This window comes from Platalea leucorodia, assembly GCF_965183815.1.
Source record: "Platalea leucorodia genome assembly, chromosome: 1".
NCBI lineage: Eukaryota > Metazoa > Chordata > Aves > Pelecaniformes > Threskiornithidae > Platalea > Platalea leucorodia.
The window spans coordinates 115,751,871-115,767,683 of NC_138823.1; the positions used below are offsets into that span (position 1 = coordinate 115,751,871).

The 15,813-nt window shown below is 48.5% G+C and overlaps 1 protein-coding gene across 1 annotated transcript in view; it reads left to right on the forward strand.

Annotated features, from left to right (window-relative positions):
* Positions 1 to 4,209, forward strand: part of EEPD1 (endonuclease/exonuclease/phosphatase family domain containing 1) — a 67,290-nt gene extending 63,081 nt beyond the window's left edge. Inside the window, exons 6-7 of the mRNA XM_082304070.1 lie at positions 3,431 to 3,625; positions 3,734 to 4,209. Of these exons, the coding sequence (XP_082160196.1) occupies positions 3,431 to 3,625; positions 3,734 to 3,933 (395 nt within the window). The 3' untranslated portion in view covers positions 3,934 to 4,209. The remainder of the gene's footprint in view (positions 1 to 3,430; positions 3,626 to 3,733) is intronic.
* Positions 4,210 to 15,813: the final 11,604 nt, after the last annotated feature.

Sequence of the window (15,813 nt, forward strand, 5' to 3'; positions counted from 1 at the left end):
GGAGGGTTTCCCGGTTCCTGCAGGAAAGCAGATTTCAACACTGCAGACTTTCTGCAGGCACTGAAAGTCCCTCGGCTGATTGCGTTGACACACCGGGGCTCAGCCGCTGCGGCACAGGGCTGAGTTAAGGCAGCGCTTTGCTTTGCTGGCCGAGAGCCACCCGCAGGCACTGCTAAAAGTCGCTGGTGCTTCAGTGAATTTGAAGATGCATTTGGAAACAGGTCAGACTTTTTCCTTACCTAAAGAGTTCTCCATTGACAAGGGCAAGGTTGCTTTGAGCCCGATGGGTCTGAATGCGATAGCGTGGGAGCACCCCTCAGAGGTAATGGGACACGTGCCTGTCTGCCGGAGGCTGTCTGCCACCGCGTCCCACCCAGACGGAGGCTCTGGGTCCTTGTGGGACAGTGTAGTCTGTGGGAGGGACCTTGGCAGCAAGAGCTGGGTTGGTGAGGGAGCGCTTGCTGCTGCTGATGAGGAGGAGGACCGGATCGCATCAGCTGAGGAGCCTCTGGCTCAGGCAGCCTCTGCTGCCCAGCCCTGAGGAGGAGGAGTGAGCCCTGCCAGTCTCAAACTCTCTTCTCATCCAAAAGAGGAAAATCACATCACAGCACCAGTAGCGTTATCTCCATTTTCTTACCTCCCACCACCTGATTGTAACTGTGAACATCGTGACCGCAATTTTTGATCAGCTATCATCCATCATTACGGGCAAGGGACCTTTTAGACCTTTTGCAAAGTTTGGCCGAGAGCCGTGGGGGCTGATCCTGAGGCCCCTGAGAGCTGCAGCTGCTCCGTGGCGGCTCCACTCCCTGCCTCGGCTGAGGGCCCCAGGGGCGACCGATCAGGCGCAGTCACGCACCCGGGAGGATCCAGGCAGGTTTGCTTCCTTCCCTCCCTCTGCTTGATGCCTGGCAGGGTCTCAGGAGGCAGACAAGAGACGAGACCGCCGTGCGTGGCATTGCTGTTGCAGGAGCTGGCAGAGGCAGGAGCAGGGCTGAGAGTGAAGGGGAAATGAAGTTGGTGGCTATCTAGAAAGTTGGTGTTTCCTGCTTTTCATGCTTAGTGCAGGGCTGCCTGGCCTTTTCCCTGGGGATTTGCAGTCACAGGGAGCCCCAGAAGCTCCTCAGCTCCTCTGAGAGGGGACCAGAAGCAATCCTTTCCCTCCCTGGTGGCAAATTGGGTTTCAGCTTCTTTGACATGCCCCACCCTATTCCGTCTGTCAACTTTACACTGCATTATGATTTTATGCTTAGTTATTCTGCATGTAGAATTTTAAACAGGTGAAGAATACAGTGACTCCCTTCCTGGGCATGCCGCAGCCTGACTTCTTACCTCCTTCCGAGCACACGTCCAGGTGCTGGGTCTTTTACCCTCTGCTATTTCTGCACTGTTCAGAATGGAGCAGTCAGTTAAAATTTTCACTTTTGAGTATGTATTTTTCATAGATTTTTCATGTAAGGGAAATAGGCTTTTAAGGATTTGCTAAAAGAAGTGCGAGTGTTTTAAGAATGGAATGGAATGGAATGGAATATATTTTGTGCAGGACTGAGGTACTGCTGTTAAGATCCCTGCCTCTCTGTCATTTTTAAACACCATCCCCCAAGGATGTGCTCCAGAGGTTTCTGTAATGGCCTTTCCCCACTTATATGGCTGAGCTGAAAGCATGGAAGGAGCTGAGCGCTGCCTGGGCCATTAAGCAAGCATTAGTCCTGAAGGATCGAGACGGCACAGTCGCATTTCAGCCTTCCTGGTCCTGCCAAGAGAGAGATCTCGGGTTTTTGCGATGAGACGCGTGCAAAACCGCCAGCTCCCAGCAAGCACCATCGTCCCATTGGACAAGCACTGATTTTTCCTTTGGGTTCTGATGGAGCTTAAAATAGCTCAGGTTCAGGTTTGGGGGTTTTTTTGTTTCCTTTAAAGGTGGGAAGGCCACTGTCATGAACACTTTATAAAATAATATTTAAACCTCATGTCATTTCCAATATGCTTTGTGACTTGCAAAGGGTAGAGAAACTGCAGACTGTTTCACTACCTTTTTGCCGCCCCTCTGCATCTTAGCAAGCAGCATGTTTTGAAGTTTTTGTAAGTCATACACTATCAAATCTCGCCGCTCTCCTGCCCTTTCCCAATTCATCTTTCATGCAGTGCAAGACAGGAGTGGAATAGATTTTGTTGTTGAACTTGCGCTCCCTCTCCTGGCTGGCTACTCCTACAGCAACAGCACAAAGCGAGGAGGTTTATCCGTGAGGACTAGGTATGGTAGAGCTATCCGTCCGTCCACCCCGTCTCCTCCCACACTTCAATCCCAAGAAGGAAAAAGCTTACAGGCTCTCATAGTTCTCTTCTCTGAAGTCAGCTTTGGGATAATTTTTGGTGCATTTGTGCCTCCTTTTGGCATCTTCCTTCTTCTCCAGGACGAAGCTGTAACGCAGCAACATCTCTGATCAGCTATCAGCACTCTTGAGTTTGTCTTACCCGACATTTCTGGCAGTGGTTTGAGATGGGCCCTGGGACATGTGCATTGTCCTCGTACCTCAGCGCACAGCTGGGATGTCTCCATCTGCAGCTGTGGAGCTAGGAGAGCACACATTGTGGGTATGAAATTAGGGTCCAGAGTTTCTTTTCTCACTTCATTAGGGTTGGAAATAAAATGTAATTGATGTCATTTTTTTATTCACATGAAGACAGGATTTTTTGATGAGCGTTTCAAGTCATTCCCTTTGTTTCTTTGAAAATTCAGCCCTAGACAAAATCTAAGACGTCCCAAGTTCAGCAGTATCCCTTCAGTCGGCCAGGCAAAGGAAAGCTGCTGTAGTCAGGGAGTATCCGTGTGGTTTGTGAACTCATCTTCTGCCATTAGGCTTGCAGGCTGCTCCTTGGGCTTGTTCCTTGGGATTTCTTATATGCAGAGGGTTAAAACGAGCACTGTGCTTTTGGAACTCTGGTATATACCAGCATAAGGCTGTGTCTTCCTGGGATCCTCACAAAAGCGTCCCTGACTCTTACAGCAAATCTATGAAAAGACAATGTCAGGACAAGTTAAAGCCAATATGTGTTTCTTGCAGAAAAAGTAAAAAATAAGCTTACAAAGTCACAGGTGTCTAAAAACCTCTAAGATCAGAACTGCTTGTCTTTGAGTATGTCACTATCAGTGAACGGCAAGCAAAGGACGCCAATATAAGTGAGATGATACTTAAAAACAAGCATGAAGTGTGTACTGGATGGTTTTTATTGTCATGAAGAGAATGGCCATAATTAAATAACCAGTGAAAAAGGCTTTAAACAGCATTTCTTTCAGAAGTTCAGAGTAAAGTCAGCTTTGCTACTCAGTATTTGTCTTTTTCCTCCTCCCATTTATCCTCTCTCCCTCTTCTGCTTAAGTGATGGATGTCCGTTCCTCCCATTAGTTTCTATTTTTCCTGTTTTCTAGGAGAAAAAGATGTCATCATCCTCGGAGATTTTAACCAGGCCCCAGACAGCAGCGACCATGACATCCTGAGGAAGGAGAAGTTCCATCACCTGGTCCCTTCCAGCACCTTCACCAACATCAGCACAAAAAACCCCCAAGGATCCAAGTCACTGGATAACATCTGGATCAGTCGGAGCTTGAAAAAGGTTTTCACAGGTAGAGTTGCTTTTTAGTGAGGTCGTGTAACCTTTAGTTAGGTTAGTGGCATGTGTCAAATTTGGGCAATATTACTTATCTTTTTCTCTGTGATTTTTTTTCATGCAGGCCACTGGGCTGTTGTGCGAGAAGGTCTTACAAACCCATGGATCCCCGATAACTGGTCCTGGGGTGGGGTGGCTTCGGACCACTGCCCCGTGCTCGCTGAATTTTACCTGGAAAAGGACTGGAACAGGAAGGAGGTGACGCGGAACGGGAACGGGGTGACGGTTGAACGCAACGACTCCCACGCTAAGCACGAACGATGACGTGAACCTGAGGACGCCTCTTCTGCTCCCCAGGGAGCAGCTGAAGGCTCTGTTTGCTCGCGGCTCGGCGGCGGAGCAGGACTGCCTCCCCCTCTCCCTCTTCCCCGCACCTAGAAAGTATCAGCAGTTGATTTTGGTGGCCCTGGCTTTGTGCCTCTCCTGGACAGTTGTGGGGCGTCTCACAGCAGCAGAGCAATCTGCAGTTTTTTCTGGGGACACAGTGGGCATTTCCATGCCTGCAGATGTGGATGAGAATTGTACAGAAAATAAAGTGTACTTTTAATACTGTACAGGATCTTTGCTAAAATGCAGCCGAGCGGGGCTTTGCTGTGAGGGTGAGGGGGGCAGTGATGGGTATTTTCCTTTGCCTCCTTCTAAATTAAGGGAATGAGAGGCCCCAAAAAGAGAGACACCGTGGAAATTCTTGGCAAGTCACAAATGCTGTTCAGCACCTGCAAAAGCTGCCGGAGCTGGTCCCTACATGACCTGAAATGAGGCCTGAGTGGTCCCTCCGGCTCAGCCTGGAGAGGCCCCATTCCTCCACAGCCCCATGTGGATGTGGGTGCCTCTCGTCCTTCCCTTCCTCTCTCCTGATGCTCCTGGCAGGGTGCATTTTGCCCCAGAAGGGCTTCCTGGAGCTTGGCTTTGGCTTTTTGTTTGGTGCGCAGCATCCAGTGTTGTTGTTTTCCTGCACACTAGCCTTCAGGAGCTGGGAAGCCACCGACTTGTCCCTCTGCAGAACCTGGTCCGCTTCTCCACTGCCCTTTGCTTTGCTCCCTGTTGGTGATCTGGCAGGAACAGCCCATGTCCTCTGGCCCTGCAACTGGCATCAAAGAGGAGATGTAGCCCTGAGTCTTTGTCTAGGAGTCGGTGTTCTGAGCAGGGCTCTGCATCGGGGAGAAACAGGTCATGCAACGGTGGGAGGTCTATAGACAAGCCCACATTCACATGATCTCTGCAAAGGCTGATGCACGTATTGCACCGACCTCTGCCCATCGTTTTTTTTAGAGGTTTTCAGTTTCTTCCTCTGGAAGACCAGGCAGTTATGCATCACTTTCCCGAGCTTCGATGCTGCATAAGCCTGGTCCAGGCACCACAACAGGGAGTCTGAATACAGCGTATGGTCATCGTGCATATGGCAGGGATGGGGTCTGCTTCTAAGGAGGTTTGTTTCTGTGCATGTCCTGGGTGGGGAGGGCTTCAGTCAGCAAGCTGCCATGACACTGCTGGGGATGGAGCATTCAATTTGCCACCTACATAAAATTTTTCAAGTAGCAATTAATAAACAGTGACCTAGAAGGGAAACATGTAGGGACTGGAAAAAGCAATTCAGCATCTGCAAAAGAAATAGGTTGAGTGTGAAAGGCGCTGAGTTGCCCAGTAGCCCAGCACCTTCTGCTCTGGCTCCAGATGCCTACACAGCACTTTTTGCTGCTGAGTGGAAAGGAAAGCTCTCTGGCACAACTCATTGGTCCATAAAGGGGAAACTACTCCTGACAGCAGTGCCACATCACAGGAGATGTTGCAACTGAGGGGTTTACAGCAAACCAATATCATATTCCCATAGCATTGTCATTACTTTTACTTTCTGAAATATCATTTCTTTTCAGGTAGCAACAACTGAGTAAATTCACATGCAAACACACTGTTGAATAGTTCAAACAGTTTTTCTGACTATATGCAAAATGAAAACTGGAGCAAGATGGAATAGCCTGGAAACTGAAGGAGGCTTCATTGATGTTTCAAGTGGTTAAGTCAATGATTTAAGAGTTCAGAGCATCAGACCAAAAATGCATCTTTACTTGCTCAGCATTCCCTCTTGAAAATGGGAGGTGCAAGCATTTGTCCCAGGTCATTAAAGAAGCCAGCGGGAGAGCTTGGCTCCAGCCTTCGTTCTGGATCCTTGCTGCTGCTTTGTCCTTTTCCAGCAGGCATGATTTTGCTGTCCCCCCTTAATTTGTGCAGCACCAAATTCCCCAAGCGACTCTCACTGGACCACTGCAAACTATAGATGAGGATGCAAGAGAGTTGCCTTGGTCAAATGAATATCACATGAGGAGAATGGCAGTAAAATCCCCAAGAACACACTCGCTCTCTTGTACCAACTCGTGTTTGGTAATGTTTCCCCGCTATAGACGTGTTTGGAAGCTGAAATGACTTCACACCTCCAGAAATAAAACTTGAGAGGGCCAGGCCCCATTTAGTCTGCTGCGGGTGTAGATAAATGCAGAGGCCCCAAAGCCTAGAGGAGCACCTGCAGTCTCCTGTGTGGGCGGTAGTCTGCAAGCAGCAATGTTTGCAGTCGCAGGAGGGGCCCTTGCTTTGGCTCGTGAGTTGCCGATTAGCATGGGCTGCCAGCAGGAGAAATGAGCTGAGTCAGCCTTAACCCATGTGTGAGCTGTAGGGAAGGTTAATGAGGCTGCTCTGTAGCCCGGAGGTTGCTCAGCCTAGCCCAGCCCACTGGGAGCTCTGGAAAGGCAATTATTTGGTGAATGACTGGAGTCAGATGTGTCCTACAGGGTCAGAGGGAGGAGGATAGAGGAGTTTGGTACCTACAGGTAGAGCTCTGCCTTGCGTGGAGCATCAGTACAAGGTATGTGCCTGGTTACTTCATGCTGGGAATCAGTAGTGCTTGATGGTTTCACTGGTTTTGAAAAGCTTGCTTTGCTTTTTGTGTGCCACATCCTTGGAGGATGATGAGGTGCTTGTGAGCCTGTTGGATTTTGGAGTTTCCAAGAGCATTTGTCATGTTATGGTGGTTCAGAAGCTGAAGAGGTTGCTGTGGGAGCAAACTTGAATAGCAATTTTATTTCAAGATGCTTATAGCAGAAGTGAGGCTAGCTCAGCTTTCTGTAGCTGTATTGCCCTGGCAGCACCAATGGAGGCGGCATGGAAACAGTGAGTCTTGCTTGCAAAAGGCCTGGTACAGGCTGTACACCTCGCATGTTTTGTGCTCCCCTCATGAGTCCAGATTTTGTGAGGCTGGGTCCTGCCTCGTAAGTAATGTTACCAGTGGCTACAGACTGATTTGGTCCAGGCTTATTTTTTTCTTAAGTATAGTCACTTCTGGAAGGCAATTCAGCTCACCTGTGTATGTGCCAGCCTTGGACCTCCCTGGCCAGGTGACATGGTGACAGCTGATGCGCAGCCCGTGGTGCCTGCGGCTGGTGAGGCCCCGCAGCGGTGGCTTCTGGAGGGGAGCTCTGTCCTCGTCCTAGCAGCCTCTGAGAGGAGAGGCGGCTCCTGGTGGGGCACGGTTGAGTTTTCAAGTTGGATTTCTACCTTTTAATACTTGCTGGAATAAAAGCTTAAAGCAGTGCCCTGCTCGCCAAGGCTGAGGGGGGCACGTCTGCTGTTTGGCCTCTCCTCTTTGCTCCCTGTGGCGAAAGCTTTTAAAATATCCACAGCCCAATTATTCTCCTTTCCTACTTGCTCTGACCTGTTTGCTTCAGGGAAAAGCCTCTGCTTTGTCCTGTGGGCTTGTTAGGAGGATTTATTTGGCAAAGGACCATTTGGTCACTTGGCTTTGCAGTGTTGTGCCAAGCAGTGCTGCAAATGGTCTAAAAAAAGGAGTTGCGATACAGGAGGAGTATTTTGGAGAGTTGCTAAAAACCTCTGAGGAGCAAACACAACTAAATAACTGTCCTGGAAATGAACTTCCAAAAACCGGGTCGTGGCAGCAGTGGGTTGAATGAATCCTGGTGCAGCAGGGGTGGAAGCTTGATCACACGAGGTAACCAGCCTTGGTCTCGGCACTCCTGAGCTGTCGCAGGAATTGGTGTTCAGCATTCCTAGAAAAGGACAGAAAAGGGTCAGCCCAGGGGATTTCAAGGTTTTCCTAGACATCTTAATGCCTTCTTTTGAGAATGAGTTGATTTTTGGTTTTAAAACTGGTGTCTTGAAGAAGCACGTTGGCCGCGGGCAGGAGCCGGATGCGATGGGAAGCAGAGCTCCTGGGGAAGCAGCTGCTGTTCCGTGGGGGCATGTCAGGTCATAAATTCAAGCACTCAGAAACTGGGTGGAAATGTCCCATATTTAGGTTATGAGCTTTTACTTGGCTGCAGGAAGCAAGGCAAAGCCATGCAGGCATTTCCTGGCCTTTGGCTTTCCAGATTTCACACTTTCATACAAAGTTTCTAGATGGGAAAAACTTCTTAGGAGGTGTGCATTCATTTGTTTTTTTGGAAGCAAAACGCAAAGTTCTCCCCTGTGCGAGGAGTCACATTGACTGTGAAGCAGGGCTCTCGTGGGAAACAGCCTGCCGCAGCTTTTTTCATCCTCAGAAGAGGTGCAGCGGCGACTGTGAATCTGCAGAGCTCTCGCCGCCGCCGCTCAGCAGCTCTGGGTTGTGTCCCATGTCCCGCAGAGCAGGGCAGGACCGCAATTGCAGACGGAGCCCTCGGCTTCGTACCCCAGCCTGTGCCGCTGCCCGGCTCCTCTGCTCATTCAGATGGGTTTGGGTTGGGTTTCCTCCCTCCCCCTTAAAACACTTTAGGAGATAATAAGGCTTGACAGCTTATAACATTGGAGCCACTGAGAACGTACCGTGTACGAGGGAATGGCAGGTGCCCTCATGGAGGTGTTGCTGCAATCCTTTCGCTGTTCCCAGCAACATGTTGGCTGCTGCCAGTTACTGCCTCGGTTATAAGTCGCGTCAGGAGGCTGCAACTCTGCGATCAGGTGCCTCCTATGAGAGGCCACACATATATAGGACAGTTTATAATATAAAGACATGTACATTCATAGAATCATAGTATCATTAAGGTTGGATTAAGATCATTGAGTCCAACCGTTAACCTATCACTGCCAAGTCCACCTCTAAACCATGTCCTCAAGCACCATGTCTGCCCTTCTTTTGAATACCTCCAGGGATGGAGACTCAACCACGTCCCTTGGCAGCCTGTTCCAGTGCCTGACTACCCTTTTGGTGAAGAAGTTTTTCCTAATGTCTAACCTAAACCTCCCCTGGCGCAGCTTGAGGCCATTTCCTCTCGTCCTATTGCTTGTTACTTGGGAGAAGAGACTGACCCCCACCTCGCTACAGCCTCCTGTCAGGTAGTTGTAGAGAGCAATAAGGTCTCCCCTCAGCCTCCTCTTCTCCAGACTAAATGACCCCAGCTCCCTCAGCCGCTCCTCATAAGACTTGTGCTCCACACCCTTCACCAACTTCATTGCCCTTCTTTGGACACGCAAGCATTCAAGCAGACCCTTTTTCTCAGCAGGTTATAACACGAGGGTTTTGTTTCTTTGTTTTTTAGGTTTTTAAGTCTTAAGTTATTTTTACGTCCATATCTGGAAGTAAAAAAGCTCCTGCGTAGAATCAAAGTAGCTAAAAGGACTTAATCCTGACTACCGACAGATGACACGTACGCTTAACGAAATATGTGGCTGGGTGACCCTTTGATGTCCCATCCTTCTGGCCATCTCGTAACCCTGCATGATGAGATGTTCCCAGCCTGAGGAACGTCCAAAGGTGTCTCTTTATCAGCTGTGTGAAAGCACAGACCTTGTTTAAAAAGAAAATTAAATGGAATGTGCACAGACCTGAATTGCAATATTGCTCAAACCTTGTGTGAAGAAATAACACAAAGAGCATCAGCACCGAGCTCTCCAAGCATTTTCCCACCAGTTTTTATGAAGTGGCCTTCAAGGGAGCTCCTCCTTCTCCAGACCGTCCCTTCAGACCTCCTTCACCCCTTGGCACGCTGGTAGACAAGAGGTGCTGCCTGGCAGCTGGGTGGTTACATTATGTCCCCCCTTCTCTTATTGCTTGAGGTTATCGGCCTGCTCCCGCGAAGATCGCTCACAGTGTGCGCCTGGCTGGGCACCTCAGTGCTCTTGTGTACTTTCGCTTGGGGGAACCTTCACCTGATTCTTTCAACTGTAGGACTATTATTCATTTTCCTAGTAATTTTTTGGTCGTGCTATTCTTCCCCTTTGCACGTGAGGTTTCCCCAGCTGCTTTAAAGGGACTTCTCACCCTGTCCTCATCCACCCACGTGCTCCCTTGGCTCAGGGAGGTGCGGGAGGAGAAGCGCTTGTGCTAGGTCTCCTCCCTGCCTTCTGCCCTGCGCCTGCGGGGAGGTACAGAGGCGTATGTGGAGACCCGCAGGGCGGCAGTACTGGGCAGCTGACGCACACTGTGCTTTTCCCTGTCTGTCACCTCTGGGAGGGAGAGAGTAGTGCATCTGCTTCTAGCACCATGCTTTGCTTTATGCTTAGAAATAAGCCTGTCCCACCAGGCTGGGGACCCGCCGTCACTCCTTTCTCTCTGCAGCAGGAAGGCAGCGATGTAACAGGCAGGGGAGGTGTGACCAGAGCTACATGTAACCGCATTTTTCACTTCAAAACATAAGGAAAAAGATTTATTTTGCTCTTGGGACAGTCGAGGACCCATGAAGGAGCCTTGAAGAGTCGGGGATGTGTGAGAGATTGCAAATGCACGGGAGCATGCCAACAGACAGGCAGGAATGGCACGGGGGCTCCCCAAAGTGACGCACGTCTAGGACACAGCTGCAACATGGAGGGTCCTAAGGAGAAGGGTAGAGAAATGTCTGAGCAAGGATGCTGGGAGCTGGAGGAGTGTGGGGCAGAGAGGGACTGGGAACGGAGGAAGGATGGCGATGGGAGAGCAGATGGAGAAGTGAATCACAGCTGGAGGCTTCTCCATGTGGTCTTGTGTGTCTGGTGACAAATCTTGCCCAAACCTGGAGAAGCTTCTTTTCTGAAAGCTGTAAGGGAAGATAAAAAATACAGGGGACCTCAGCTTTAAAATATTGGCGGGGGGAGGGGAAGGAGAAGAGGTTGACTCATAGATCGCATATGGATTTTTTTTTGGTGGGTAGGAGTGAATTGACTTACTTTCTAGGCTCAGAGATGGATGGTGTGGTAGTGAACGTATTTTTGAGATAAAAAGGAAGGTGAAAGACTGGGATTAAATAAACAGCCTGAAGGGTGAGTGCTAGAGACCAGGACAAAATCCAAGCAGGAGAAATAAGCACGTAAGCTGGAGGAGACAGCCTGACCGGTCTTTTGTTTGGGATGTGGCGTGAGATGGAAATTGGGCCCTAATGTATATACATGAGACCCTCCAAGCACAATTTTCAGGGTGCTGCTGGGACAGGCCCTGAAGGTAAGCCCAGCTCTGCTGTATTAGAGTAGCTGTGCAGGGGGGCTGGTGTTGGCCTGTGCCCTCTGTTTTTCCTCCAAAGCCCCACAGCACCGCACAGGCCAGCGGAGAGGGTCCCTGCGGGGAGGCGCCCGCCCCGCTCTGACCCTGCGGCCCCAGAGGAGTACCGTGGCCTGGAGCCACTCCTGCGTCACTGGCCGTGTTTCTCCCACCGCTGAGTTTTCTTAGCAATTTTTTTCTCTTCAAAACCACGTCTATCCAACCCAAGCCTGCTCACTCACATGAGCGCCAGCTGTGTGGTCTCCATCCATGTTCTTTCCCGCTTCGTACGGTGGCCAGTGTAGTTGTAACTTCAGCCTTGGTTTCTTCATTATCTAGAGAGCTGAAATAACGCTGTACTTTGCCCTGCGTGTCCATAGACACTTGAGGAAAAGGGGCTTAAAATGTCTCGGAGGCGCTATGCGATTGGGGAAGATGATACAAAATATTTCAGCAGCACCGTAAGAAATTAATTTAGACAACTTTAATGGGAAGGGTATGGCTGTGCCTTGAAAGGTTATCCTGATGGCATCTTTTTATTATTGAATCAATGTAAATGAATGGGTTTAAAATTCAATATCCAGATTTCCTGGATTTAATCTAATATAGACTTTCAGTTGTGAAAAGTCCATAATTGTTCAGCGAAGCCAAAATAGATTCTCCCCTCTGTACATTAAAGATACACAATCTCATTTTAAACTGCATACTGAAAAGAACTCAAAGAACTTAATTTGGTGCTAATTAATATATTATGGAAATTATTAAGATACTTTAAAATGAACGCTTCCTTAAAAAAACAATTGTTTCAGCTGTTTCCTTGTGCTTTTCTCCTGGCTTAGACAGCGCCTCTCTTGACTTCCAACCTGACTCGTGTGCTATCAGACTTCCATCCTGGTTTCCAGCGTAAATGATTTCCAGTTTTCCCTCCTCACCCGGCAGGCAGGAGCATCACTGAGACCCCCGGTGCTTGAGTTGCTCCTGAAACTGCTTGCAGGGCATCCAGCTTCACAAGCCTGGCACTCGAGTGCTGGAAAAAGGATTTCAGAGTTGCAGTAGTCCTGCAGATCACCTGTAACAAATGTGAAATTTATTCAGTGCTGAAATATACCTGCCCAGCAAAGCTCGAGCCTTGTGTTTCACGCTGCTGGCACTGCAGAAGGGGTATCTGGGATGTGCTGGGTGAGGGAGAAGAGTGGGGATTTGGGAGCCTGTGGAGGGGGGAGATTTCGGGCTGAGTTTTCTGAACTAGCTAGCAAGGGAGGGGGAATGTCATGCAATAATATTTAGCTATCTTGCAAGGCACAGCAGCTAATGACTTTTAAAGTATTTCCATTAAAAAGAACCCACAACCCTTAAATGTTATCCTTGTGCATGAGGGAGCTGAACCATAAGGAGATGACAGGACTCCCTGGAGATAAGCAAGCACATTTTATAATGCGAGAGGGGAGAAGGGGCCCTGAAATGAAGCAGCAGGGGGGTGGGGGGGTGGATCAAAGTGTTAAAGTGGAACATTTGGAGTTACCATTTCCCGCATGGATGGCGCTGAGAAACGCAATGCAGCCAAGTGGCTCCGAGGATGCCTCAGACCATATCCCAGAAAAAGGGAGGGTGTGCAATTTCCTCGGGAGCAGCCGGGCCTTCTGACAGAGCAGAGGGAGCCATACCCGACGCAAGGCTTCAACAGACCCTTCATGACTCCAACCCCAAGTGATGTTTTTTGAAACTGCGTCAGAAAGCCATCTCTTCCGTGCACAGCTTGGGATGTCCAGCGAGCTGTAGAGCCAATGCCCTCGAAAGAGAGTAACGCTCTCGCACAACACGATGTAACACTTCAGTACTCTCGTCTCTGTCATTCTTTCATTTGTCTTTATTTGTAAAAGTTGTATAAAATGCCTTTTAAAATTGGTCTGGTGAAACAGGGAGGCCTTTCCAATGTTGACCAGGTTTCTGTATAGGCATAACATCATAGAAGTAGTGAGATGTGGATACCCAGCTAAGCAACTGAGCCAGACTGCTAGAAAGGTTGTCATCACATCACTGACATCATGAAACTGTGTAGTGAGGTGAGCTCACATGCACTGCTGTCCATACGCTTTATTACAGAACTTCAGTATCCTGGCTTAGCAACCAGCCTCTTCACAGTGGGGAAAAAAATTCAGGAAAATTTACAAAAGCTACACTTCAAAATTTGAAACACTTTTACAAAGGAGGAAGGACAAGTCTGATGCCAAAACCAGAAGCTGACAGCTTCATCTATTGCTACTTTGATACTGACCGCTTCCAGACTCCAACCTTGCACAAGGCAAATCTATTTCTAGACTACCAAAGAACAGAAGTTTAATGGCACCTACTGCTTTGAAGAAAATGTGGTGCAGATCTTCAAGTAAAGCAAAAAGGCCCGTAGTAGTGCTTAGGGCTACAGAGTGGTAAAAGAGTCAATCGGCTGTTGGATGAAGAGCTGTAGGCGTGGTATTTTGTGGCAAAGCAGGCTGACTAGCGCAGCCTCCTGGTTTCGAGGACACATTATGTACGTACACTTAGATTATAAGACATTACTACGGGGGGAGAAGGAAAAGCACCTTGCTAATGTAGAAGTCACTGGAGGAAGGCAGGCATATCTCCTGTAAGAAAAAAATCAGTTCAAAATCGTCCCTTTCATAAAGGACTGGCCCTTACACATACCCCTGAGTCAGCAAAGCGAGCCAGGTTCTTCCACGGTGTAGCTCAAATGATCGCTGCCCAGTTTACTCCAAAGACAGCTTTTGACTGCAATCTCTGACTCGACCTCAGCCGTGTGTGGGCTTTCTTGCTGCTTCTGGCAAAGGAGCCAAAACCTGAAGCACGCGGGTGTGTGACTGCAAATGGTTCCCGTCAGGCTGCTGCAATGCCGTGTCTACTCAGCACAGCTCTAAAACAAAGCCGGGCAGGCGAAGTTACCAGTGACCAAACTAGACAGCCTGAGCGGGGGAGGAGAGAAAAAGGGCTTTTATTTCAGCATAGAGAGGGTGAAAGGCTTTCAGCTCGTGAACAATAGTGAAAATACAAAATTAAGGCTGCTGTGAGCAGTTCTTGGTCCCTGCCTTGAAAATAACCAAATTTAGTAAATTTATGCTTGTTGAGTGCATTTTATTTTTTGAAGCAGTCAGCCAGCCAGCTGCTGCAAATGCACCTGCAATACTATCTAAAAGGCAGCTGCTTTCATGGGATTATCCAAAAGCCTTCAGACCTCTTAGCCAACTGAGAGCTTTTCCTCACAGATTTTCCTATGGATCAGAAAACGCGTTCTCAAGACTTTGCTGTAAAGGCCGGTAATGTCCTGGTGGGAGGGTTATTCCATCCGTTTCATTAAAGAACAGGATAAGCAGGGAGGGAAGGATATCAGGGCTCAGGTCCATGCAAATGCAGCGTGGAGGAAACCTTGGCTCTATCTACTTGGTTTATCCAATGCCGGGCCTGTTACCAGTGGGCCAAGGCAGAAGGGGAAGAAACGGCTAAAGCCCTGTTTGAGGCTCTCGTTTGTTCCTGCCCAGCCTCTCCTACCACAGCTGCTTCCCAGGAGTTCAGAGGAGCCCTCGTAAAATGCCATCTACTAAAACAAAACCCTTTGTCAGGATACTTATAGGTGCAAAACTCGATTTACCTCAATAATACTCTGGAATCAGAAAATGTAGTTTATGCAGGAAGCCCTCCTGCGTCCTCTAAGCTATTTCTCACGTGACTAGCCATGCCTTACAGTAAGGTGCGTTCTCTGCTTGGTTCTGGATATAGCACCGGCAGTTAAAACAGAGGTAAGGTTGCTTCGGAGTGGTGCAGCACTTCTGCTGGAACACAGGAATAGGGCACTTGTGAGTTGTCTTTTCCCCCCATTCACATCTTGTTTCGTCAACAAGCTCTGCACGCTCAAGCTGGCCGGAGCATGGAGTTACTGCTCAAAAAGTGGCTGGACCCTCTGTAGGCTCAGGTGACCCAGAGAAGAAGTGGGTGTTGTTGCCTGCTGTGCTGAATCATGTCCCTGTGCTCCTGAATTTATTTAAAACACGTAAGTCGTGAAATCACAGTTCCGCCCAGTCCTTCTTCCAAAACACTAGCATGTTGAACTTCCTAGACATGCTATGCTTGCCCTCAAAGGAGGGAGACCCTTTCCAGAATTCAGCTTCCTGAAACACGTACTATACAGATAAAGACGTGGAACAGTGTAACTTTTCGACGGGACAAAGGGGATAACTTTGCTACCTGCTTACAGTCATTAAAACAGCAATACCTATCTTTTTTTTTTTTTTTTTTTAAATGTTAAGTCTTACAGTAAAAAACCCCAAAACTTTTTATAGCATTACAGGGCTTTGATCCTATGGCACAAAGACCCGCTTCTGTGCACTGTGTTTTTAGACGTTTTTTCATTGCAATGATGACCAAATGGGAAAGTTACGCAGACAGCGATGTAGCATAATTTACAGCCGTTCTATTGCTATGAACTGTGAAAGCTATGACCAAAGACAGGGCAAACACAAGTGAACTAAGGGGGAATTTCTCCTCTTTCTCTTTTCCTCCACCTCTAAACCTGGATGGGAAAAGGCAGTATCTTACAGAAGACAGTGTCAAGCACTATACCTAGCATATAAAACAGAGTAGATGATTGGACAGATCACTGCAAAGGAATTCCTAAGCCAAATTTAAAAAAATGCACAAACCCTTTAAAAAATAATCAATATGTA